At 48.0% G+C, this 26,715-nt stretch overlaps 1 protein-coding gene across 2 annotated transcripts in view; it reads right to left on the reverse strand.

The window, feature by feature from the left end:
- Positions 1-1,666: 1,666 nt before the first annotated feature.
- Positions 1,667-26,715, reverse strand: part of P3H2 (prolyl 3-hydroxylase 2) — a 75,046-nt gene continuing 49,997 nt past the window's right edge. The window contains exons 3-16 of one of the 2 annotated variants that reach the window (XM_068163922.1): positions 17,884-18,030; positions 16,760-16,949; positions 13,913-14,044; positions 12,097-12,239; positions 10,376-10,465; positions 9,847-9,887; positions 9,250-9,344; positions 8,118-8,245; positions 7,033-7,128; positions 6,793-6,943; positions 6,153-6,270; positions 5,925-6,000; positions 4,904-5,044; positions 1,667-3,951 (exon numbers count right to left, since the gene is read on the reverse strand). In XM_068163922.1, the coding sequence (XP_068020023.1) occupies positions 3,859-3,951; positions 4,904-5,044; positions 5,925-6,000; positions 6,153-6,270; positions 6,793-6,943; positions 7,033-7,128; positions 8,118-8,245; positions 9,250-9,344; positions 9,847-9,887; positions 10,376-10,465; positions 12,097-12,239; positions 13,913-14,044; positions 16,760-16,949; positions 17,884-18,030 (1,641 nt within the window). In that variant the 3' untranslated portion in view covers positions 1,667-3,858. Of the gene's footprint in view, positions 3,952-4,903; positions 5,045-5,924; positions 6,001-6,152; positions 6,414-6,792; positions 6,944-7,032; positions 7,129-8,117; positions 8,246-9,249; positions 9,345-9,846; positions 9,888-10,375; positions 10,466-12,096; positions 12,240-13,912; positions 14,045-16,759; positions 16,950-17,883; positions 18,031-26,715 lie in introns of those variants that run through there. The other variant, XM_068163923.1, reaches the window with a different exon arrangement.

Genomic DNA, 26,715 nt, shown 5'->3' on the forward strand with positions numbered 1-26,715 from the left:
TACCCAGTGCAAACTCCAAGTCCTTCCTCCACTCACATCTTCCCTTTGGCCAGGTCAAGGCAGCTCACCAGCAGCTGTAGTACAAAGGTGACAAATCAGTCCAGGCCCTGCTCCCATCCATGACCACAGGAGCTGCGAAATGGGGAGATTCTTGTGCAGGGACTGGACAACCTTGCATGCATTTATAGCCCAAAAGGACTCAGCCTCAGACTTTCTGCTGGCCCCCATTGGCAGTTACTTGCTTGTACATGGTGTTTTCCATGCTTCTAACTGTTGGGCTACCATGACCCCTGCTACATGCTGCTCCCTGTGTCTCAGTGCCCTCACCACTGCTGGTTCTGGACCCTGCTGCCTCATCTCTCACTGTGAAGGGCACCCATTCATCTTCTCCTTGATGAAGGCATCAGTTTTAGCTGTACTGCCTCCCGAAACATTAATGATTCCTTGTGTCTGTGGCACAGATTGGCCTCCTTTAGCCTACCCTGCAGCCCCTAGCAACAGCTTTGTGCAAGGAATAACCGAATTTGGCTTGGACCTACCTGAATGTCAAAAGAAAAGCTCTTTGCTAGTGAAGATCCCCATGCATCCAGTAACACCATGTGAGGCTCTGCTTACAGGGCAACAGCCACACTCAAGCACACACACACACATACACAGAACCACTTCAGTTATTGTTTTAAATACTTCTAAATTCTATTATGTTTTCTTTGAGTGGTTTAGCTTGGTGGGTTTGTTGTTTGTTTAATTCTCATTGACTGTCATAAATCAACCCTGCCAATCCCACCCTATATTGTTAGTATTAGGAGGAGCATAGCAGAGTTAACAAGGAACTAGGACATGGTTCAGGCATCTCCATCTCCAAACCACTCCTACTGCTGGTGATAGAACTGGGTCGTGCATAACACATTAAGTTGGTTGTGGCTCTTTCATGGCCATGCTTTGGCCAGAGGAGCTCAAATCTGGTCCCTTGGGCACAGTTGTTGAAAGAGGAGGATATATATGTTCAATTTTGTGGTTAGCTTTCTTTTTCCAGGGATTTGGGTGCCCTATAGACATTCTGGATGTGGCCCTAACATCTCTGGCAGTGACAGGACCCTACATCAAATCAAAGAGTTAAAATTCATTTCTCAGAGGTCAAACTGTCTTGGTGGCAATCCATCCCAGTCAAGACACAAGAGACCCAAACCCCTACATTGTATTTTGGTGTAACTTGCTCCTGCGACGCTACAGTGTGCTGATAAACTTGGCAGCCACCTCTGCTGTTGCAGTAGAAATGCAAATCCACTTCTGAGCTAGACTTTGGCAGAGCTGAGAGGTTGAAAAAACAAACAGGAAAGTGCCTTTGACTCACTGCATTCCTGTTTCCTGGCTTCAGCTTGACATGTACCAGAGGCAGGTCTCAGCAGCCGAGCAGTGTGGTGAGCAGCATGGCTGAGGCACCCCAGAGGCTTTCCCCTTCTTGGGGATTTGGAGTTTGTGTTTGCTATTGAGTCCTGAAATGTTGCCTCCTTCTGAGACTGTTCCACTGTTCTCAATCAGTGCACATGGGCTGTGATATGCTTTTCCATGAAACAACAAAGGGAGAGGCACCATCATGAGACAAACTGCATCCTGGCCAGTCTTTCCTTCTAGTATTTGGCTAAAGAAAGACAAAGACAGGCCCAGATGTTGTGTTTAATTTATTTCCTCTGGTTTTAGACAACAGCTCTGGCTAACCACCACAGCAGCAAACAAACCAGGACCTGCAATGGCCCCTGGCCCATCTCCCCACAAAAGGAGCAGCTGGTGGGATCTCCACAGCTCCTGGGAGAGTAGGGGCTGCCCTGAGCTGCCTGGAAAGGACAGCTCCATAGGGTGCACTCAGGAAGATGTGGTTGTCAGGGAGATGGCAGCACAAACTCATGCTGAAGGTGCAGCATGGAGGAGTCAAGTCTTGAATGCAATAGCATGGTGTGAATGAGGAAAATACAACCAGTGCTTCAGCACTCCAGCTGCCTTCCTCTTCTTCCCAACAACTTTTACTCTGGCTGTCTTAGAAAGGAAGGAGTAAGCCTTTACAGAGGAGATATTTAAGCAGGGAAGGGTCTCTGAAAAGCACACACCTGTAGGCAGTTCTTTGGGAAACCAACATAATGAATCTGTCAAGAATCTGTCAGCAGTCTCTGAGGAAGGCAGATAATCTCAAAGAAAGAAGCTATGCTGGTGACACAGAAACACTCAGTTTTCTCCCTTGCAGATTCCACACTGGAGGAGGTGCAGCAGTGATGGTGCTCCCTTCACAGTCTAAGCATTCATTTTCCTGATGAGTTCCCCCTTTATCTTGCTCAGCACCAGCTCTTGAGGAGGTCTCTACAGAAGGATCATCCTCATTTATGGGCCTTGCAACTAGTGACTAGATGAAAAAAGTGCTGCTGAGTCTGGACAGCTTGGGTAGATACAAACTGCATGAATAAAGAGAAAATACAATTCCCTAGTGAAGATTTAAGTCCTGGAAATGTCAAAGCTGGCAATGGGGAGCAGGAAAAGACTAAGAAAGTGCCAGAGCAACAGAGAACTGAGCAAGGCTGCTCAGGGATGCAAATTCCAGCCAAGATCCCTGCAGTGCTTTCTGAAGAGGCAGCAGCCTTGCAGTAAATACAACAACCTGCCTTTTAGGAACTGCTTTCCAGCAGCAGAAGCAGCTGTTTGGTCAAAAATAAAAGCTGTCTGTATGTCACAGATCTGGGCAGCTTAGTGACTCCAGTGTGTTCTGATGGGTAGGAGTTGCTCTGATCTCATACACAAGAGTTAATTTAATGATGGGAGAGAGATGATTTGCTAGCTTAGCAGCATGGTAAATCTCTTGTAATAAGCAGCATGTGCAACACCCTCAGATTGGGTCAGAGATAGCCTGAGGAAATGTTACTCACCATGAACATCTGCTGCTCCTGCACCATGAGGATGGCAGGATGCAGCCAGGACACCTGAAGCAGAAAGCTGCACCATGATCACCCAACACCATGGCACTGTAACATCCCTGAGCCTTTCAGATGCTTTTCAGCATGGGCCTGCAAATGATGACTTAGAAGGTAACATGAAGAACCTTGTGTTTTTTCCAGCAGCAGCACTGGGCTGGAAGCTCAAAGGATGCAGTGTAAAGCAGTTTGTTTCATGCACTCCAGGCCATTACCAAGAGCAGGGACTGAATGTGAGTGACAGACTATTTCACCACAGTCAGCTGCAACTCAAAGCCCTTCTTGCTTGTACACAGCCCACGCCCCTGCCCATCAGGTGGTTTCTGGAAGCTCTGCTCAGAATTAATGCACAAATGCCAGCTTTGCATGGCTACAGAGATACACATTTTGCCAGGACTTGGGGTTTGCTTTGGGGTTTGTTTTTTTCCTAAAAAGCCTATTTCAAATGGTGAGGGGATCTGAGAGGGAAATAACTGAACTGGGCTCCAGTTTCCTCCAGGTATCACTGCCTGGGTCTTCAGCCATCACTTAGCAAAGGCAGAAAGGCTAGTCTGTTACCACACCTGAGACGTTTCTCTAGCAGGGGCTAAAGAGAAGCAGCTATCTGGCTGAGCAGGACAAAAAGGAGATTCCCCAAGAGGATACAGCGGGCCTCAGTAAGTCCTGAGAAGCACTAGGGAAGGGCAGGGAATCCAAGAGGCAGAATCAGTCAGAGCAGGAGGTGCTGGCACAGAGATGAGAGGTCTCAGCAAGAGCTGTGCTAAACACAGAAGAGGCACTTCTGAAACTCCACGATCATAATTAACCTGTTAATTTATACAGTGGCTCTGTACAAAAATAGAAGGGTTCTAATAAGATTAACAATATTAAATAAATATTTAATAGAAAAAGTCTTTGGCCTAGTTCATAGCTCATCCTTTGGGTTGATGTTCATTTCACTGGGTCCTAGATGCTCCTGGTCCAACATGGCAATCACTTCATCTGCCTGGATTCGCTCCTGCAAGGGAAGGGAAGAAACTATAACAGCAGAACTTCAGTGCCTGCTCCCAGCTTATTCAGCACAGCTCAGTGGGCTGGGAGGACCCACAGCAAGCAGCTCATCTACAGGCCAGCAGTGTTGTTGAGAGGACAAGGAAAAATCTGAGACTTGAGCTGAGGATTTGCTGGGCAAAATTGATCAAATTACTTTGCATCTCAATACCTCATTCCCTCCTCCCTCCAGGGGCAGCAATAGTTGGGGCAGAGCTGACATGTTGCTGGTCCCTTATCACACTTCACTAGCAGACACTACCACAGCATACCCTTCTCCTGTCTCCTCCACTTGATGTGGATTCCCAGCTCTCTGGGCAGGGCTGATCTCCTGCCATACATGTACCACGCACGGAGGAATTCCAGCTAGTGCCAAAAAGCAGAGAGAGAGAAGACTGCATGCCTGGAGATAAGTTTCTCCCAACACCTCACAGCCCACCTGCAAAAGCACATGAGTTTTGCTCTCTCCCTGCATTTACATCTTGGAGGCGCCTGCTGAAATGCACCACAGCCCAAGGTATCCAGGTGCCCAGACCCATGGACTTCAGGATGCAAACTGCCTCTGAGGACCTGGCAGCAGCCACACATCACGAGACTCTGAGCTGTGGATGGTAGTGGAGGACTTTTCCGTTCATCAAGCTATTGCCACTAGGTGTCAGAAATGGCCAGCCCAGCCCTGCACACAGTTCTGCCACAACCCAGCCCTGCACCCCATGGGCCCACAGCGATGGGTGCCCAGAAGAATGGCCAGCAGGGGCCACCAGCTCATGTCCTCATGGTGCAGGGGACAGGAATGCTGCTGACAGAGGTGCAATGGGGGGAAAATAGATGTGCTGGAACTGGAGGCTGAAGATAGCCCTGGTTACTCTGAGATGCTGGGTACCTCTTAGCTCCTTTCACATTGCAATGGAAGGACTTACCAGCTCTCTGTAAAGGGGGTCCAAAGTGAACCAGAGAGCCACAGCACACCGCTGGCCTTTGGTGACTGCCTTCACCCCATGGGGGTTCTCGCCGCCCGATGAGAAGCTGACCATCCGCCCACACTTGGGCTTGATGGAGGCCTGTAGGGAAAGAGGCAACACCAAATGGCAAGGAGCAGCATGGCTGCATGCACTGGCATTGTCATGGGCTTGCTGTGGGCCAGGGACCTACTGGGCACCTCTCTGCGTTGCCCCAGGACGCACCAAGCTGCTCTGGAGGACAAGCAGATCTCAGGACATGGCTGAAAAAATGTGTGGGGTGAACAAGGAGGCGTCAGGTTTGGTCCTGCTGTGCAGACATTATACAGAAAGGAGACGGTGGCCAAACCTGCAGGTGACCACCTACAGCAAAAAAGGGCCACAGAGCAGTTCCAGGCGGTTCAGGCCAGCCCTGACATGGGCTGTGAAACGCCTTTCTTTATGCTGACTCCATGACAGGTATCCTGCAAGACCTCATGGGCAGAAGCGTCAGCCAAATCAACCCTTTGGCACTGGTCTTGGGTGGACACAATACACCCTTTAGCACCTACTAAACTTTCAGAACTCCAGTATGGTGCCCAGACACTCTGTCCAAACACAGAGAGGGTGCCCAGGCTCCCAGATTGTGCCATGCAGAGGTGGGAGCTTCGTCTTGAGCCCCATCCCTCTCAGGGACTGACATCCACCACCACAACCTCTTCTGGGCCCAATACTGCATGTATCTGGCATCGCTTCATGTTTGGTCATGAGATGGGGTGGGAGCTTAGCAAGTCCTCTAGGTAGGGACAACTCTCAGTCATCCTTGTGACCTGCACATTTCCAGCTCCATATGACCTCTGAGCAGGGCACAGAAGGTCTGTGTACCTCTGCCAGCAGGATTTTGTATGGGCTCTGCAAGTTAAATGCCAGAGGCTGCCTGGGAAGCCCAGAGCCCTGGTGCAGGCTGCCGAGGAAGGGCCTGGGGGTCACAGCACTGACTTACCGTCACAGTTTTGGCATCCATCTCAGTGAAAATGAACTCGCCGCCTTCAAAATCTGCATTCATGTACAGGAGGGCACTGAGGGAGGAAGTGAGAGACCTCTGTGAGGGGAGCAGCAGGGTTCACTTCTGCTATGGCTGGGATGCACCAGCTTTAGGGCTTACAGCCTGTGGACCAAGATGCTTTGCTTTGCAAAGGGTCCCCAGCAGCAGCCCCTCCTTCCTTCCTACCTGTAATCCCGGAAGGTGTAGGCAGGAGGCTCCTTCCAGCACTCATTTGCCTCAGGGTCCAAGAGGCAGTTGTCAGCGTGGATGGGGTGGCTCAGGTCATTTCTCCTCTCCTGCTGGCCTGGGCAGGGCCATGTGGAAGAAGAGGGAAGGAGAAGGGGTGGATGAGATGGAAATGCCAGGATTTGTGGGTCCATCACAGTGGAGAGCTTGCCACAACCCCACTGCAGATGATATTCACAGGTGAGAGGAGGATAGGAAAGGCTGGGGAGAAAAGGCAACAATACATGAGGACTCAAATCTCCACGCTTCTACTTGTTCCCTAGTCCAGGGAAGTGAGATGGACAGCTGGGGGCTACAAAGGAGAAGGGACAGTGAGAGGAGGGGAGGAGAGAGAGGAGAGAAGAGGAAGAGTTGGAGATACAAAAACTAAAAGACATCCCCTATATTAACTTCTTTGGACAGCAGTGCTCACGCTGCTGTGGGGACAGTGACTTTGCACAGCTCTCAGCCACAAGTTTAAGCATCATGCAAAACAGAGCTCTCTCAGGCTCATCTCCCCCCGTCATAAGGCCCCAATGAAGGGGCTGAACGCCTCCTGTCCTCCCAGCCCTGCCCCAACACCAGCCCCCAGCGCCCTCACCGGAGAGGGCAGTGCGGCACACCAGGTGGGTGTAGGAGAAGTAGAGGGTGGAGTTGAGCATGAAGTAGGACTGGACGATCCTGCGCGCCTTCTCGCTGATGTCGTAGAAGAGCCGGGCACTGCTCAGCGGCACGCGGCCCTCGTAGCCGTACTGGGCAAGGGGAGGAGCAAGAGAGGGTCAGCGCTGCACACAGCTGGGAAAGAAGGTGTGGGAGAAGCAAAGGAGGGAAGCAAATGTACCTTGAGGGCTTTGAGGACAGTGGCTCCTTCAAATCTCTCGTTTGGGGTGTGAGGGGAAGTTTTACCCCTGTAACCATCTCCAGCCAACATGATCCCCTGAAAGGCATGAACACGGGCAAGGGGTGAACTGATTCCCCAGGAGAGGGGGAGTTGCAATGGAAGTACCTGGTACCCTCTTCCCCAAATCCCCCAGGGCTGCCTTGACTGTTACAGATGATTTGCAGCTCTCCATGAACACAGCTCATTCTGAGATGCTGAAAAATGGCCACCCAACTCCCAGACAGGAATGTTCAGGCACTCTCAGTCCTTTCTCAAGCTCCATAGAACCACAGAAATGTTGAGGCTGGAAGAGACCTTTGAGATCAAGTCCAGCTACCTGCCTAGACCTGACCATTACCGCTAAGCCACTAACACTAAACCATGTGCCTAAGCAGCACATCCACACATCTTTCAAATACCTCCAGGGATAGTGGCTCTACCACTTCCCTGGGCAGGCTGTTCCAGTGCCTGATAACCCTTCCTGTGAAGAGTTTTTTCCTAATGCCCAACCTGAACCTTCCCTGGCACAACTTGAGGCTGTTTCTTCTTGTCCTGTCACATGTGTATGTGAGCTGAGGGATCAACCCCCACCAATCTCCTCTGAGGTAGTTGTAATGACATCTCCCCTCAGCCTCTTCTTCTGAAGATTAAACAACCCCAGCTGCCTCAGCTATTCCTCATAAGACTTGTGTTCAAGGCCCTTCACCAGCTTATGATGAATGAGAAAGTCCAGCAAGGTCTGTGGATGAGCATCCTTTGGGTATAACACATGGCAGAGCCACTTCTGCATGGGCTCTGTCTTGCAGCATGTGTTTAAGAACAGCCCAAGGCAGAGCAGCAGCTTCTGTGCTGAGTGTGTTATGGAGATAAACCATCTGACTGGTCTCCAGAGACACCCTGGCATTAGCTGCAACACTCAAAAGGGAGGCATGAACCCAGAGCCTCTCCAGAGGCCGATCATACATTCAGCTCACACAAGCCAGATGCTCGGGGAGAGCAGCAGGCACTCAGCCCATGTGGCACTCCCAGGGGCACTGCCTACTCACACTGGCCACCCTGTGAAGCTCTCTGCACTGCTCCTCAGAGATGACATTGTCCAGCAGTACTCGCTGGGTGCCGTTCAGCTGCTGTGAGTTGTAAACAAACTTCACGTTGCTGTAGAGAAGAGGACCCCCTGATGAAAGAAAGGCACAAAATGAGCCTGCTGAACATGCCCTGGCCTCACTGACAAATGGTACTGTGGCTGAGGACCAGCCAAAGTCACCTGGGTGTGCTACCAGGGAAAGTGCTTCACAACAGAGAGCAGAGCTTGGCCTCACATCAACAATGAAAGAAACAGAAGCAGTGGAAACACTCAGAGATTAAAGTAACTTGCTGCAAGAGCATCAGCAGTTTCCACTGTCTCATTAGCTGCCTTGCAAATGCAGGAACCATAGCCTGAAAGTGCCAAAACCTATTGGGACAGGATAAGAGACAAGACCACTGGCTAACTTGGCTCTCCTGCCCTGGAGACTGTAAGTTTCCATTGCATTTGCTCTCTGTGGACCTTGCCAGCTTGGCATGCAAAGCTGCTCTCTGCAATTGTCATCAGTGGGTTTTTTGTCTTCTACACACATAAAAAAACACCTAATGCAGTCCTCAGCTTGCAGTAAGCATTGCTTGTTCTCCACCAAGAAGGGAGGCTGGGAGTGGGCAAGCTGAATGAGAACTGTTATGGGGGAAATCTTGCCTTTATGGTATTTTCTGTGGTTGCTGAGAATGTGCTAAAATCAGTTGAAAAGTCTGATGATAGCCCTTCAAACCAAGTGTCCTGATGTAAGCCAAGACGTGAAATAACAAGCTAGTCTGTCTCTTTTGCTTCAGTCTTTACTGCTAAGACTGGCCCTTTGGAATCTCAGTCCCAGGAGGTAAGAGACAAAGCCTGGAGGAAGGAAGGCTCCCTTGGTCAAAAGCTGTGAGAAAATCACATCTCTTGATGTGATCACAAGAGCAGAGCAGTGCTGGTGGGATCCACAGCCCCTGAAACGCTGTGACAGCACTGAGGACTTCTCTGTCTCTTGAAACTTCATCCCCCTCAGACAGGATTGGCTCTTGTTGCCCAGTGGCCAGTCTTTGCAGTCTCTAGCAAGAGGGGAAAAAAAAATTCTGATTTTGTTGAAACATTTTCATCAGGCTTACCCTCCTTCAACTCTCGGTCTGGTTTTGGCATGGGTTTCTTTACCAGGGACAGCCGGGGTCCATCCTCTGGCTCACTGCTAACACTTGATGGGACACTGAGGAGCAAGAGAGAAGATAAACAGCCTGACTTTGGCCACAGGTCACCAGTTCTGGGAACTGTGCTATTTCACACCCTTCAGAAAACAATACATGAAAATAATCAGGCAAATTGGTACTTTGCACAAATGTCACAACCACACAAGTAGAAGCCCTCGCCCTGTTCTGTGGCAAATGTGGGTTTTTTCTGGTAATGGGAATAACAATTTCCACCAGCAAAACACAGACACCAGCAACCTGAACAGTAGCACTTTTGCCTCATTGACCAAGTTCCTTATAGACTATGGCTGGGTTTGAGCCACTCAGCTAAAATAAAGTGTTTGTGGGAGTATTTGTAATGGTAAGGGGTAACTGAACTATGTTAGGGTGTTGGGGTGGGCAGCATCTCCAAATGGCAGGCTGGTACCCCATCATGGGCACCACAGGCATCATCCCATCCCCTTCACCCCACTGCAGGGACCACTGAAGCCATATGCTTGGCTGGGGCACTGGGTGGCTCACCTGTGCTCATCCTGGCGGGCGCCGTACCTGTTCCAGTAGTTCTGTGGGAAAAGACAGAGGTTGTGCTTCTTAATTTAATGCAGCAGCTGAAGCCAGGGAGCTACATGCTTTGCCTCACACCTGGGGACATTGGGGAGCCTCCCTCATATGGATCTATCCCACAAAACTTTGGGTAATTGCCTGGAGTCACCAAATTGAAAATGGCCAAACAGGCACCATATGACAAGCACAGAGAGAGCCTGGCTTGCCCAGCCTTCTCTCACCCACCTCACCACCATGGCAGGGGCTGAGATCCAGTCAGATATCACAGCAGAGCAGCCAGACTAGGCTGTACCTGCTGCTTCTTCAACCCAGGAATGGCCACCTTCCTTGGTTTGCTATCACCATTTTCCCACAGGGACTAAAACAGGCCAAGATCCAGCTCCTGAGTCACCTACACAGGACTTGCTTTGTAGGAGAGGGGAATGGGAAGCTGGTTCTGTAGCTGTGAACACCTAAAGGTCCACAGGACAGCAGACCCAGGCATTACCGGCTCTGTGTAGGTGTATCCAAGGCCAGCCGCAGCCACCCGCAAGAGATGAGACTCCAGCTTATGGCGCCTCAGCAGCACCTTGGCTTCCTGAAAAGATGACAAAAAGAGAGGAGTAGTTCCACATGTAGCCTTCACAAAACACAGGCAATGCACCTCTGCTTCAAGAGGGATTTTCTTGTCATGAAAGATGCCTGAGTGAAGTCTTAAAGCAACCCTGGACATGGGGATGGGCTGCTCAATACATCATTGCTCTCTACAACTACCTGAAGGGAGGTTGTAGCCAGGTGGGGGTTGGTCTGTTCACCCAGGCAACCAGCACCAGAACAAGAGGACACAGTCTCAAGCTGGACCAGGGGAGGTTCAGGCTGGATGTTAGGAAGAAGTTCTTCACAGAAAGAGTGATTGCCCATTGGAATGCGCTGCCCAGGGAGGTGGTGGAGTCACCATCCCTGGAAGTGTTTAGGAGGAGACTGGATGGGGTGTTCAGTACCATGGTTTAGTTGATTAGATAGTGTTGGATGATAGGCTGGACTCGATGATCTCAAAGTTCTCTTCCAACCTGGTTAATTCTATTCTATTCTAGAAGGGCAGTTGTTCAGCAGCTCATTTGGGAAGTCTGATCCCTCAAATACATGTCTGTAGCTGGCAGAGAGCACTGGGCACCTTGGAAAGCCTCTAAGTATCTGTTCGAGAGGCGGGCCAGAGAGGCTCCAGCTGCAGAATGCGAGGCAGGTTCAGGTTGCAGGGGATGGAACCTTGGCTGGGTTGTGCCTTGGTTCAATAGCTGCAACATGGAGCCCACAGCCTGGTACATGTTCAGGGTGCTCAGTGACCACAAAGCACAGCCAGCTGGAAATTTTTACAGAAAACTTCCAAACACTGGAAACAAGGAAATGTTTTTGTCAACTTCAGGGCTTTTGTCTTAGATTCATTTTGTGAGGAGAAGCAACAATTGTTCTTGTTTTCTTTTTTATCAGTTCCATTTTCTTTTTCAGCATTTTACCAAATTCATCTTTTGATTTTCTTGGAAATCAAGGAATTCCCAAGGAGATGGATAATTCAGTTCCTGCCTACTTTCTGTTTATGGCACAAGGGGAATAAGCCTCAGCAGGGCTGTGATGGGATGGAAGGAACTTCTCCTTTTCTGCATCGTGAGAAAGGCAGCCCCAGGGCCACAGACAAAGCCTGTCCAGACTGGAGAGGAAGCAGGTCCTGCTGGGTCACTGTTTGGTTGTCTGACCCCTGCATAATGCTGGTGATAGCAAAGCTACTCCCTGCAGAGCAGGCTGAGCACTGAACTCCAAGTTCAGTGACTTGAGAGTAACGCTGACATCCCAACCTCCCCTTTGGGAAAATATTTCTCAGCCCTTTCTTAACAGAGTTTGCCCTCTGTTCTTCATTGCATTCCTCCTCCTCTGGAGCACTGGAGAGGAGGGTTTACATTGTTGAGTCACTCACTCATCACCCTCCCTGCCTTTCTTCTGCCTTGCTAAGCTGAAGTGCCTATTTAAAGGAGATTCTGTCTTCCAGCTTCTCCCCCACACCAGTGACTCTGGGCTTGCATCCTGACAATTAGCATCACCCAATAGCCCAGCACCTCCACATCTGTCTTCAAAGTGGTCTCACCATGAGAAAGCTGCCAAGCTGCTTTTATTTTCAGCTTATGCATTTGTTAATGCATCCCACCAAGAGTGACGTTAGGTGACACTCACTCTTACCTTTCTGGGTTTGATGGTGTCCAGATCCACTGTGCCTTCCAAGAGGCCCTCGTAATAGCCTGCATTCTCCAAGACATCTTCATCATCCGGGTGGAAGAGGAGGTAGGACTTGGCACACTCCAGGGCTTTTACGTAGTCACCAACTGGGAGGCAACACAACAGTTGTCAAGGGGGGCAGAGAAGGGCACAGCCTCAGTGGTGGTGCTGGGAGCTTACGCAGGGCACGGCGGGGCAGAGCCTGGGAGGGGAGCCTGCAGAGAGGGAGAGCACAGTCTGAGCTCTCCGTCGGCTGAAGGGTGAGCCCAGCCCTTGACAACGCTCCGTTGATGCAGCTTTGTCTTAACTGCTCCATTTCACCATGAGGAAAACTGAGGCACAAAGAGACAACCTCTCTGTGGTCATACACAGGTCAAGTGGTATCCAGCTGGATGGGCAGGATGCGGATGTCATTTGGGAGCAAACTGCCACCCTTCTGTGCAGCATCTCTCAGGGCTCAAGGGGGTTTTACCCACCACATGAAACTTTTAATTGGGCAGAGGAATAATAAAAGCCTCTATCAGCACAAAATGCTGCTGACTCCCCCAGCTTTCTTCCCATTTCATTGTTGAAGAAGCTTTAGGTTGGAGTAGCAGATTTGATCCTCACATTCTGCTCTTTTCAGGAAAGAGCTCTTAGCACAAGCCTGAGACAGCAGAACTCTGTTTAGATTTTCTTTTATGCAACATAATAAAACACCATACAGGACCACATGACTGGCTGTATTCCACAGCACTGCCAACTCTCTGGTATTTTGCAGTGTTGTCAGCTCCTGCAGCTTTACTGTGAATCTTCACATATTTGGTAATTAGCAAAAATTGGCATCTTGAGGTAAGCTTGGGCTAACCTGTGTACCTGTTGTATATTAACTTGTAAAATCTACCAACTTCTTTCAGAAAATGCGAAACATGGAAATCTCCAGAACCTTAACATCAAAAGGCAAATGAAGGGACCCTAAAAAAATGCATTATTTATGTAAAGAATAGTAATATTTAAGCTGCAGGTACAACTTTTAAACCCTGACTGATGATTTAAGAAACTTTTACAAAAATGCTTAACTGTCTTTCAGTCACTTTGACTTTTGAAAAGACAATTTCCAGTGCTCCTTGCTTTCTGACTCTTTCACACCATGCCACTGCATCACTGTAGCACTGAGATCATGGTGGGGGGAAAAATCTTGAATAGAATAGAATTAACCAGGTTGGAAAAGACCTTTGAGATCATTGCGTCCAACCTGTCATCCAACACTATCTAATCAACTAAACCATGGCACCAAGCACTCCATCCAGTCTCCTCCTAAACACCTCCAGTGATGGTGACTCCACCACCTCCCTGGACAGGCCATTCCAATGGCCAATCACTCTTTCTGGGAAGAACTTCTTCCTAACATCCAGCCTAAACCTCCCCTGGTCCAGCTTGAGACTGTGTCCTCTTGTTCTGGTGCTGGTTGCCTGGGAGAAGAGACCAGCCCCCACCTGGCTACAACCTCCCTTCAGGTAGTTGGAGACAGCAATAAGGTCTCCTCTGAGCCTCCTCTTCTCCAGGCTAAGCAACTCCAGCTCCCTCAGCCTCTCCTCATAGGGCTTGTGCTCCAAACCCCTCCCCAGCTTTGTTGCCCTTCTCTGGACACATTCCAGCAACTCAACATCTTTCCTAAAGTGAGGGGCCCAGAGCTGGACACAGTACTCAAGGTGTGGATTTCCACATGAAACAATTCAAACTTGTACAAAATGTAACACTACTCAGCAAGCACTATAAGGAACAGCAAAGCAGCCTTTACCTCTGTAATAGGCAAACTGCAAGTAGTCATAATGGAGGGGAAGGAAATTTTCAATGGGTGAGATACGGCCTGACCGCGTGGCAAGCTCTCGGACACAGTCATGTTTGCAGGCCAGGACTTGCATGTAGTGATCTGCCAACAAAAGAGAGAGAAGACAGTCTGAACTGAGATGGATGGTGATAGTGCTGAGATGAGGACAGAATGAGGTTAAATCTCCCCAGCTGAAGGATGTGCAACTCATGCTGCTGTGATGCAGCAGACAGCTGAGCTCCTAAAGAGCGAGCTCAGGCTCCTTTGCTAATGGAGAGCTGCAGTCATGTTTTTGCCCCTCTTGAGAAATGCCTTTCTTCTTCTGTCAACTGTAGAGGGAGCTTGAGCATCTCTTTTGTGTGCTGGGTTGCTGCTGCCTCTGCCTAAGAAAGCTGGATGGGTGAAGGGATGTGCAGGTGGCAGGTATCTCTTCAATCCTGAGAGCCAAATCAAAGGTGAGAACATCCACAAAGCAAGCAGAGTTGTGAAGAAAGGGTGGCCATGTGTGCTGCCACCTTCACATTCCCTTCCTTCAGCTCATCTTTAATCTTCTCCTTTATGCAGCAAGAGAACCCTGGAGGGCACTGGAAGGTTTACATAAGAGGGGTTGGTGCAGCTTCTCAAGCAGGACCAAACAAGGCACCTGCACCCTGAGTCTGAAAGGTCTAAGGTACAAATATTGGCAGCAAAATCCCTGTGTTTGCTGGTCCTTAAAGATGTGGTATCTCCCAGGGCAATGCAAGCATGTGGTAAACATCTGCCATTAGCAAGGTTTCTTAATTGGTGGGAGTCCACAATATAGGCCTTGTATCAGCTGTACAGTTTTGAAGCCAGCACTGACATCTGTTTCCAGTTTGGAGCCTCTGCTGCAATGCACTTACAAATCTACTTCACTTGCTCTGTCTCTGTACACCATTAAAAACTTTAAGAAATAAACACAGCCTTGAAAAAAAAACCAAACCCAACCATGTGCTCAGCTACCAAAGCATTTCTCAGAGCTGCCAAAAAAACAGCCTGAGGAATTTGCAATGAAATCAAGTGGAAACTCAAAACAGTCCCCAGGTAGTCTGAGTAGTTACATGATTTATCATACACATTATTACATTAATGAAAGCAAGAAAGAAAAGGACACCAATAATTTTTGTTGCAATTTAAAGCTATTTAAGTATCCTAGACCTGGAATAATTCACCACTGAGAAGCACAGCTTTTTCTTGGTACTGTCAAGATGCCCTGGACAGGAATCAGTTCACTGACATGTATCTATCCCTGGGGCAGACAGGTGAGAGTGGTTCAACCCCATGCAGCAACATAACAAATCAGCTTGGGATTGAAAAGATACATCAGTTCTGAAGACACTTAAACTCTTTTTTCTTAGAGTTCTCATGTTGCCACTCATTGCTGAAACACCTGGGGCTGAGCACCCTGAACCCAGGGGTAAGCTTAGTTCCCTATAGCAAAGCAGTTGCATTCTGTATCTTATTTCCCATCACGTGCCCTCATTTCCCTATTTCTTTGGATGCCTGAATGGCTCTGGGATTTGGAAATGTTATTCCCAGACATATCTGACTAAGCCAAATCATGGCACTTGCAGAGACCTTCTGGCTTGTTCTCACTCCCACGTGATGTGTTGGGTTAAGGACCATGACCATGTCTGCACTCCACATGATCCAGCAAACATCTCTGCTCAGTGGGGCTGCACTTGACTTGCACAGCACAGAAACAATTTAAAACTGACCAAAAACTGTTTGATGAGCAGCAGCTTTCAGTAAGAAGCAAGATGGGCTTTCTTTGCCAGCAAAGGCTGGAGGTCTTAATATGCCTCTGGCATCCTGGTCATGGTTTTAAAAGCAGGCATGATCAGCTGACAGTTACACTGGTACCAAGTCAGCCCTTACAACACTTCTCATTGCTTTTTGCATGGATAAATAAAGCAAACAAAGGCAGCTTCCCACCAGTTATGTTGTGGGTTTCTCATCTTGGTTGTTTCAATTAGATTTCCTGTCTCGACACAAACAGAATTACACAAAACCGAAACATAATCTGCATCTGAGCAAAGTATTTTCCACACAAGAAGCAAAACTGCAGAGCTTGATGCAACTCCAAGACCGTGAGGAGATAAATAACTTTCCTGTCACCAAACAAACCTTAATTTATTGCTCTTCTGTCCCTTTACAACTAATTAAATGTAATCTCATTTCTACTGAGAATGAGCCATTTTAATCCCCTCTGGCTCAGAGCCATGCATGCAAATCTGAAGATTACATAGTAATGTTCAATCCTCCCCAGAGATTTCAGTCAAGATCATAATTTGATGGGCCTCTGCTAATGACTAATCCATCCTTTTGGATGAGGAGGAAATCTATGTTCTGAGCCTTTTTGGCAGCTTTCCTGGCCACCTGGAGCATGACCAAGAGGACCCTGCTGCTCTCTTCATATGCACTGAAGAAAAGAGAAAAATATAAACAGAGGCCAGCAATAGCTAGATTCCAGTGAGGTATGTGAGCCTGTGTGCAGAGGGAAACTGAGGCAGTTTATGTGATAGCAGCTTTACTTCCAGCTCTTAAAGAATGCTCCACACATCTGGAAATGTAATTCTTCTACTATAGCTTCTATTCAGGACCAAAATGAAATGTTCTAGCCTCCTGTCCTTGGGATTTGTATTTTCTGGTCTTCCAAGTGTCTCCTGCAGTGTTATTCATGAGCAGCAGAGATGGAAAGGGAGACACTTCACCAAGCCCAGCCAAAGGCCCAAACTCAATAATTAAAAGCATTGCAGGGCCAAGGGTGACAACCCTAAATAGGCAAAAAGATCTCACCTGCAATAGCTTCATAGAGGCCAGCCTTATACTCCAAGTACTCATGCTCCTCAAACCTCTGTGGTCCCTCACACATGATCTGGCAGTCTGCATCCTCAGCGTAGTATCCTTTCAATGCACGCTCCAAGAAGTCAATGGCCAGCTCATACTCCTCCTTGTCATAGTGCCTTACTCCAGCACTGTAGTCCTCCTGCAAAGTAGATAGGCAGAAGACAAGACCATGAGTTGGCCATGCTGCTCAGGCCACAGCATCCTGCCCTTGCCAACTACAGGTGCTTCTCATAAAAAAGTACGAGGGAGCAGGGACAGAACGATCTCCCTGGGTACCTACCAGATGTAAGCCGTTGTACGAACCATGTTCAAGTCATCAATGGACTTCTGGACTAGTGGAACCTTGTAACCCTGCCTAAATGCTCTTCTGAACTCCTTCATGCTTAGGAAATCCTCAGTGTCGCTTCTGGATTATGTATTATATGAAAAAAATAGTCTTTTCCTTTGTTTTCAACTTCACATCCAACAACTATGCTGAATGCCAAGGGACAAAACTGCTCTTGACTGAGGCAGAACTGTCTTAGAATTGTCCCTAATGACCACCTCCATTAATCATATCCAACAACCACTCCTGTTTCCTTGTATCTTGCAAAATTAGTAAGTTGGAGTTGGCCCCAGAATTTGTGTTGGGCTTTTGCTTTGAGGAGGTGGAAAAAGCTGTCACTCTCCCACCTGCCACCCTACACTCTCACCAGCACCACCACTCATGTGCCCAGGTGAGAGAACTCAGCTCAAAAGAAACACCCATAAGCCTCATGTGTCCATCAGTGCCCATGGAGGCATCTATCAAAGTTGCCTGCTGGTGCATGTTCACAGCTATGGATGACCCCAGAATTCCCTAAAGTGAGTGACCAGACTGGATATGAAACCATCAAACCAAGAGCAGAGAGTCTTGAAAAAGTAGGAGATGGCTGGTTTCAAAGGAGCGTGCTGAAAGGGAGAGTTTGTTGTATTGTAACGTGGACCTCAGCAGGAAACTTCCCATTCACAGAGGATGCTTCTCTGGCTTCCTAAATCTCTTCTCTCCAAATTGCCTGACACGTAACCCAGGCACCTCTTTAGCTCAGACTCACCATGTGCTGCTTGGCTTCCCAGTCAATCAAGCTGACCTTCCCTGCTGTGGTCTTGTAATTCTCAATGTCCTGTTGTATTTCCATGTGCTCAGGGTTTGCCATGAAGAAGGTGTGAGCTGCATTTGCTGCCTCCTCCAGCTTGTTCAGCTGTAACAAGATGAGAAAATGAGTTGGTGACGTAGGACAGCGAACCCAGCAGTTTATGCTGCACTCTGACACCTATACCTCTAACACCCGTTTGAAACCATTGGACTAGGCAATAACTGAGGTAAGCAAGGAAAACCTGAACACAGAGGCTAAAGGAAACAGATTAAATGACAGGAAAGCCCAGTGCAAGGGAAATCAGAGGATCCAGAGTTCCTGAGAACCAGACTTAGCTGTCTGCAGCATGGTCTGCTGCTGACGGGAACCAGACTGTTTTCCAGTTGTACATCCTTTGAACCCAGCTACTCCAACCCCCTGCACAGTCCCAGATGGAGAGGTGGCCTCAGGACATACGAAACAGAGGAGTGGAAAGCTATGTCCAACTCATCCCCTTGATAGCGAAACTGACATTGAACTCTGTGCCACTGTGCCAGAGAGAGAGAGAGATGACAGTGGCTGGAACCCAGCTTAAAGGCAAGGGAAGTGTAGAAGATGCTGAGCACAGCAGGACACTCACTGAGCCTCCTGGCATGCAGCGAATCCTCCAGAGAAGCCTCCAGCACTTACATCTGTGCTGTTTAGATTAGGACAAGTGCAAACAGTATGCAGAGCAAGTAAGGGGGTAGTGCAAGTCAAACTGGTGGCAACTGGACACATCACACATGCTGGAAATCACTGTCTGAGTTTCTCAATCATGCCTGAGTGATTCTGACAGTGAGACACCAAATGGGAACAAACATCCAAATCTGCCGGGGGATTTATGGAATTGGCAGCTCTAGATCAGACAAATCATAGTGGGCATGCTCACATGTTGGGTGCTGGGGCATGCAGACATTTTGAAAGCAGGTGCCCGGGTACATGTGCCCAGGTGGCCAAGAAGGCCAATGGCATCCTGGCCTGGATCAGGAACAGGGTGGCCAGCAGGAGTAGGGAGGTCATTCTTCCCCTGTACACCGCACTGGTTAGGCCACCTTGAGTATTGTGTCCAGTTCTGGGCCCCTCACTTTATGAAAGATGTTGACTTGATGGAATGTGTCCAGAGAAGAGCAACAAAGCTGGGGAGGGGTTTGGAGCACAAGCCCTATGAGGAGAGGCTGAGGGAGCTGGGGTTGCTTAGCCTAGAGAAGAGGAGGCTCAGAGGAGACCATATTGCTGTCTACAACTACCTGAAGGGAGGTTGTAGCCAGGAGGGAGTTAATCTCTTCTCCCAGGCAACCAGCACCAGAACAAGAGGACACAGTCTCAAGCTGCACCAGGGGAGGTTTAGGCTGGATGTTAGGAAGAAGTTCTTCTCAGAAAGAGTGATTGGCCATTGGAATGTGCTGCCCAGGGAGGTGGTGGAGTCACCATCACTGGAGGTGTTTAGGAGGAGACTGGATGGTGCCATGGTTTAGTTGATTAGACAGTGTTGGATGATAGGTTGGACTCAATGATCTCAAAGGTCTTTTCCAACCTCGTTAACTCTATTCTAAAACCCCAGTCATCTCAATGGGGCCAGACCCATGCCAGGTGTGTGCTGTCCTAAGTCCCTACTGCTGCTCTGCTGCTCCAGCACAGCCCAAATTGCTTACACAATTCTCAGCAAGGCCAGGGCAGAGCTGGCCCAAGAAGCATTCATGAATACTTCCAAAAGAAGGATGAAAGCTCTGGTAAGAAGGCATCTCAGCCTGCTCCCCAGATCTGCCCTTTGAAAACCAAGGCACTGCTGTGCTGCAGTGCCCACAGAAATGCAAAAAATTTGCCTTGTGTAACTTCAGAAGTTTTCCAGGGTTAGCTCTGTGCTGGCAGCATATGTAGGGAAGCCATCTTTTACTGCAAAAACAAGATCTATTCCAGTCCTTCACTTGGAGTTTTTCTAAGCACATTACTCTCCAGAATAACCCCTTGGCTTCCCAGCAGGTGACCAAGATGACTCAAAGAAATTTTATCCAGGAGAGCACAATAAAAACCCTAAATTAGTCTACAATTTGGGGGTTTTTTAATTATTTTTTTTTTTTAAGGAAACATTCCTTTTCAGAAATACACATCCCATCCTGAACAAGCTTCTCTCAACACAATCTCATCCTGGACAAACTCATCACAGCTGGACAGCATCTGATACAGGGTTATGGACTGACCAGAGCACAGCAAACTCCTGGCCAAGCTGTCAGCTCGTGGCTTGGACAGCAGCACTCTGTGCTGGGTTAGGAACTGGCTGGAGGGCCGAGCCCAGAGAGTGGTGGTGAATGGTGCCACATCCAGCTGGAGGCCAGTCACCAGTGGTGTCCCCCAGGGATCAGTGCTGGGCCCCATCCTGTTCAATATCTTCATTCATGATCTGGATGAGGAGATTGAGTCAGTCATCAGTAAATTTGCAGATGACACCAATTGGGAGAGGTGTTGATCAATTAGAAGGTAGAAGGGCTCTCCAGAGGGACCTTGACCAGCTGGACAGATGGGCGGAGTCCAACATGATGGCATTCAACAAGACCAAGTGCTGGGTGCTGCACTTTGGTCACAACAACTCCATGCAGCACTAAAGGCTAGGGACAGAGTGGCTGGAGAGCTGCCAAACAGAAAGGGACCTGGGGTACTGATTGAGAGCCAGCTGAACATGAGCCAGCAGTGCACCCAGGTGGCCAAGAAGGCCAATGGCATCCTGGCCTGCATCAAGAATAGTGTGGCCAGCAGGAGCAGGGAAGTCATTCTGCCCCTGTACTCTGCACTGGTTAGGCCACACCTTGAGTACTGTGTCCACTTCTGGGCCCCTCAATTGAAGGAGGACATTGAGACACTTGAATGTGTCCAGAGAAGGGCAACAAAGCTGGGGAGATGCCTCGAGCACAAGCCCTATGAGGAGAGGCTGAGGGAGCTGGGATTGTTTAGCCTGGAGAAGAGGAGGCTCAGGGGAGACCTTATTGCTGTCTACAACTACCTGAAGGGAGGTTGTAGCCAGGAGGGGGTTGGTCTCTTCTCCCAGGCAACCATCATCAGAATAAGAGGACACAGTCTCAAGCTGTGCCAGGGGAAGTTTAGGCTTGAGGTGAGGAGTTCTTCACAGAGAGAGAGTTGTTAGCTGTTAGAATGGGCTGCCCAGGAAGGTGGTGGAGTCGCTGTCCCTGGAGGTGTTCAAGAGAAGATTGGACGTGGCACTTGGTGCCATGGTCTAGCAATCATGAGGTCTTGGGTGGCAAGTTGGACTTGATGATCTTTGAGGTCTTTTCCAAACTTATTGAGTCTATGATATCACAATACTCATGCTGAAAGTAGGTGGGACAGCTGCTGCAGTGGGTACTTAGAAGTCAAGATGGGGCAAGAGGAGCTGCTGACCTGATCCAGGGGAATGCCATCAAGCCACTATTTGAGCTACTCATTGAACTGCATTCTTCCACCCCACAGATTTCTATTCACAGACAGCACCTTGTCTGTGCAGGCTTAAAAGGGACCAAATGCATTTCAGCAAGGGAAATGGACCCTCAAGACACAAGCTGCAATAGTCTGTGGCAGGATGTTCTCTTTTCCTTTGGTTCTAGCTCACTTTCAGAAATCTGTCAAAACTATCACAGATCCTAGGTTGGCCTTAGCTATTCCTTGATAAAAATCCACCCCTGTGAGATAGGAGGAGCTTAATTTCTACACACCATAGAAAATCCTTTTCCCACCCTTGAAACAAGGCTCATCCTTTGTCTAATCCTTCTGGCTCTTCACAACAGAGATGACCTTTGGAGTTTGCTAAGCGGATTCGAAGTAGGGCATTTCAATTCAACACTTTTCAATTTATCACATCCCACATTTGCCTTAGAAACATGCAAGTTGCACAAGAAAGACAACAGCTGCTCACTTTGGGGGAGTTTTTAAGTGCGTATATAAAAGCAAATTCCTAACTGGTAAGACATGGTCAGAGACTAGCAGTGACATTAATTATGAAGCACTCTGGGAAGACTTTTGCCAGAACACTCTGACTTCAAGAGGAGCAGGATATTTTGGTGTTTAAAGGTCTGGGCTGGGACTCAGGACACCTGGACTCAGTTCCTGGCCCTGTCATAATCTCATTGTCACAATCTCACTGGAAAAAAAAAAAAAACTATTTTGTTTTCTTTGTGCCTGGTTTTCCATTGTTTTAAATGAATAACTATCAAAAATAATACTTCTCCCACAGGGTAACAGTTTTGTTTATTTAGATGGCAAGCAACTTGGGGACCATAAGCATGTGCAAGCCTGCAACACAAGGGGATTTTGATTTTTATACAGCCATCACTGGATGAAAATTGGCAAGGAAAAAAATTGTATCTGTAGAATCACAACTTTAGTATACATTCTCAGGTCAGCTTGTTCACCCCATTGGAATGAGCTTGCTGGACTACCAACCAGACCCTGTATATTTCAGCCAGAGAGGACACATGAAATCAGAACACCAGCACTGGGAGAGCCCCGGGAACACCCTGTCCATTTTGATCTTACCACGCCAACAGCTAGAGCCAAGAAGGAGAAAACACAACACTGAAGTGCTTCTGGGTTTGGATGCTGAAAAGTACTTTTTTTACCTCATTCAAATGTTAGGAGTGTTGCATTTCACAGAAAAAGAAAATAAAAGGAAAATTATTTTAAGCAGCAAAACCTCAGATTAAAGAACCTCAGCAAATTGCAAATTCTTGGTTTCATTCCCATCTGGCACAGTGCTGGCTTGGATTTAATGAGACTGCAGCTTCCAACCTGAAGCCATGGCTTGGATTAGGAAGGTTGTTTTAACCAGAGTATTAGACAGGACTAAACCTAAGCTGGAGCAAGACCCTTGAAGGAAGAGCATCACGACACAGTGAGGGTACATTTGGCATAACGTGCCCAGTACTGAGCCATCCAGTTCAAGAGGGATAAGGAACTACTGCAGAGACTCTAACAGAGGGTGATGGGGGTGATTAGGAGATTGGAGCATCACTCTGATGGGGAAAGGCTGAGAGACCTGAGACTCTTTCGTCTGGAAAAGAGAAGACTGAGAGGGGATCTTATAAATGCACATCAATATCTAAAGGGTGGAGGTCATGAGGATGGGGCTGGGCTCTTTTTCAGTGGTACCCAACAATAGGACAAGAGGCAATAAGGTACAAACTAGAACACAAGACATTTCACTTGAACCTAAGGAAAAACTTCTTTCCTTTTGAGAATGATAGAGCCCTAGAACAGGCTACACAGAGACATGGTGGAGTCTCCTCTGGAGACTTTCAAAACGTGCCTGGACGTGTTTCTGTGCAACCTGAGGTAGGTGTACCTACATTAGCAGCAGGGCTGGACTAGATCTCCAGACATCCCTTCCAACCCCTACCACTCCATCCTTTATGGAGCTTTCACAAAAGCTTCATGATGAAACACGTAATAAAATGTTAAGAGTCCCTTAACAGATAACTGTCATTCTGCTGTCTGTCAAGCTACGAATCAGCCACTCAATTCCATGCTGAGCAAGCCAATTTGTACCTGTAATGCTATGGTCACCAGCCTGCCATGCTTAAGAAATAAACTTTCTGGCTGAAATGTGTATAACTTGCTGTTTGATTTTATCATCACTTCAGCTGCCACATCCATCAAAGAGAAATACACAAGCTTCACCTCACTGGTAGTGCCCACCCCAAACCAGCTCCGACTGGCTCAGCTCCATGCGCAAGCATGTGCTCTGCAGTCACACTTGCCCTCACTATTTGTAGACAAGTGAATTCTGACCAAAACCCCTCTCATGCTAGATGCTCAACAAGCTTGCATAAACTCCTAGGCCCTTCCCTAGATGGTATGTCACACAACAGATCCATAGGTTTAGCTACAACGACCCTAAACTTGCAGTCCTCTGGTGCTTGGGAATGGAGATAATAAAGTGGAAGAGGCATCATGCCAGGTCTGTGATCAGCATTGCACAGCTTTACAGTCTTCTCATGCAGCTGGGGCGTTGTGAGCAACGTCAGCACCACGGTGCTTATGCTGAACACTGACACAGTGCTGTTATTGGGAGAAAGAAGCTGCAGCCAGAACATCTACCTGTACTCTGGTGCTCCCAGCTCATGCTGAAGTTTTCACAGCAAAAACAAGAACAAGAGAGGTGCAAAACTTCAAACTAGAGAAGAGCAGATTTAGATTGGATGTTAGGAAAAAGTTCATTACCATGAGGGTAGAGAAATACTGGAACAGGATGTCTGGGGAGTTGGTTGGAACCCCATCCCTGGAGATATTCCAAATGAGGCTCAACAGGGCTTTGGACAACCTGATCTAGTTGAGGATGCCCCTGCTGACTGCAGAAGGGGTTGGACTAGATGACCTTTGGAGGTCCCTTCCAACCCAGACCATTCTATGACATCTCAGAGGATTTTATAGAGAATGTGGCCAAAGCAATACTGATTCTGGCTGCCTGAGACAAGGGGTCACAGGGCATGATCAGATGAAGACCTCAGACTATTTTTCACAAGTTTCCATTTCATTGAACATATTACCAGACCCTGGAAACTCTCATGCATTCTGTGTGACTGTCGTAATCCAAGCTGTTTCTATATTAAGGCATGGTCTGAACTAGTACTTCTTTTTGGGGGTGGGGAAAAGAAGCAAGCCTTACAGGCTGGAAGATGTGTCAGATCCCTCAGAGCCCCAGTGTTTCTTACCATGTGAAGACTGGAGCTACCTGCATGCAACCTCAGTCAATTGCCGAGTGCATGAGCTTGGCATGGAGCTTGAGGAAAAAATTACAGTCTTTCAGCTGACCTAGAAACCAAGTCTCAGACTTCCCAGACAGCTCCTGGTTTTCTGAGCAGATCTTATTTTTAAGGGAAGAAAAAAAAAGTACCCCACACCCAAAACAACACTTTTCCATTGCTCCACTGCTGCTGTATTGTATCAAAGGCTTAGTGCACTGGGCTCTGCAGAGGAGGGAGGCTCCGCAGCCTGTAAGCACAGATAACAAGGGAAATAAAGTGTTCAGTGTCATGAAGGATTAATCTCGCTGTATCCATGCAGAGCTCACTGCCTGGGCAAGCAGAAGCAAGTAGCAGTGAGGTGGCTATAAACAGCACGTGACCTTGTCTCAACTATTTTATTACTGCAAATAGAGAAGGAAGAAATCCTACTGTGAAGTCAATCAGGAAATATTCCCTCTGCTGATGGGATTGTACATTCTTAGTATGATGCTTGAGCTGTCTGCAAGCCACAGGGAGACCCTAGAAATGCTAAACTGGAGAGCAAGGTAAGCATATGACAGAAAAGGGCCTTAGTAGGAGTAGGTACCAAGTGACAAAAATGTGAAGCAGCCTTTGAGTTCATCGACTCACCATCCCCTGCTCTCCAAAGAGTTTACCAGTTTCTCATCTTTCAGTTCAAGAAGATATGGAAGGGATGGTTCCTGCCCTTGCTACTGTGATAGGGGGGCAGTAGTGATGCCCTCTTGGAGGCTCCACCTGCATCTTTTCAAAAGTCTTCTCCATTTTCAAAATGTAGACAACCTACAATGTGCTTTGGACCACTCCTCTCAGCTCACTTCAACATGCCTTGCTGTGTGCTGCTGCTCACCAGTCACTCTGGCAGATTCAAATCTAAACCAGAACAAATTTGGAGAACTGGCACAGGGAAAACTTCTCATTGAGAAATGAAATTTGGGAAGCTTTTTGTTATTCAAACAAGCCATTTTTCATTACACAAACATATGTGGATTGGCAGGCACACGGTCAAAAGAGGTGACCAGACATTGAATTAGTCTCCAGAAAGTGGCAGAGGTTTGGAAATTTAAAACCAAACTGAACAAACCACTTCAATATCCTTCATGGAACAAATTCCTTCAATTGACCGAGACAGAAATCAGGTTACCTAACAAATCCCTCATGTGAGCCATGCTGGCAGTATTTTCCATAACTGTACATATGTATGCACTGAGCAGATGGATGCATCCCCCACCTGAAAAGGACATTTTCCACTGAGAAAGCAAATTACACTGAGAAACTTCCTCCCTGCCCTCTCTCACATGCTTCTTTGCTCCCAGACAGGTAAGAATGAAGATTTTCATACATTTCTGGCCATGCGTTATATGCCTCAGTGCACACGCGGTGTAACAGACACTGCAAAAAGAGCAGGGCAGTACTCACAGCAAGTGACTTGCAAAACCATTTCCCAACAGGAAGGACTCTTCCCACATAAATCTCCAACACACTGAGGCATTGCAGGATTCATCCACGGAGCAAGCAGTGGGAAATGTGTGCTTACCGAACCTTCGATCTGACAGACTGCGAAAACCAATGTCCTGTGTAAACATTCGGTTCTCTCTAACATACTCTGATGACAGCTAAAAATTGTTTGTGAAAGAGTTATTTACAATGAGGAAAAATTCCAGGAATACACAGTGTAGGCTCTCCTGAAAAAAACTCCTAACCCCTATAACTGGGTTTATAAAGCTTGTGCAAGAAATCTCTTGTAGATGGCATTCTTCCCTCCGTGCCAGTAGATGACAGCCAAGATCACAGCCAGGGGCTGGCAGCTCATGGACTTTAGCACACTGCTATAGAAAAGAAGTCACTTCTATCAGCTGATAGCTGGCCAGTTGCCCCCTTCCCTCCAAGTGCAAACATAAATCCACACTGCCAACATAGAACAGCCACACCAGTCAGGGCTGCAGAACACCCTAGACCACAAGCTCTAAGTAGCACCTTTAGAACCTGCATGTGGCTAGCAATGGTGGTGGGTTTTTCCCTC

The sequence above is a fragment of the Melanerpes formicivorus genome, unplaced genomic scaffold (genome assembly GCF_026170545.1).
Source record: "Melanerpes formicivorus ecotype bairdi unplaced genomic scaffold, bMelFor1.0.p_v2 SCAF_76, whole genome shotgun sequence".
Classification (NCBI taxonomy): Eukaryota; Metazoa; Chordata; class Aves; order Piciformes; family Picidae; genus Melanerpes; species Melanerpes formicivorus.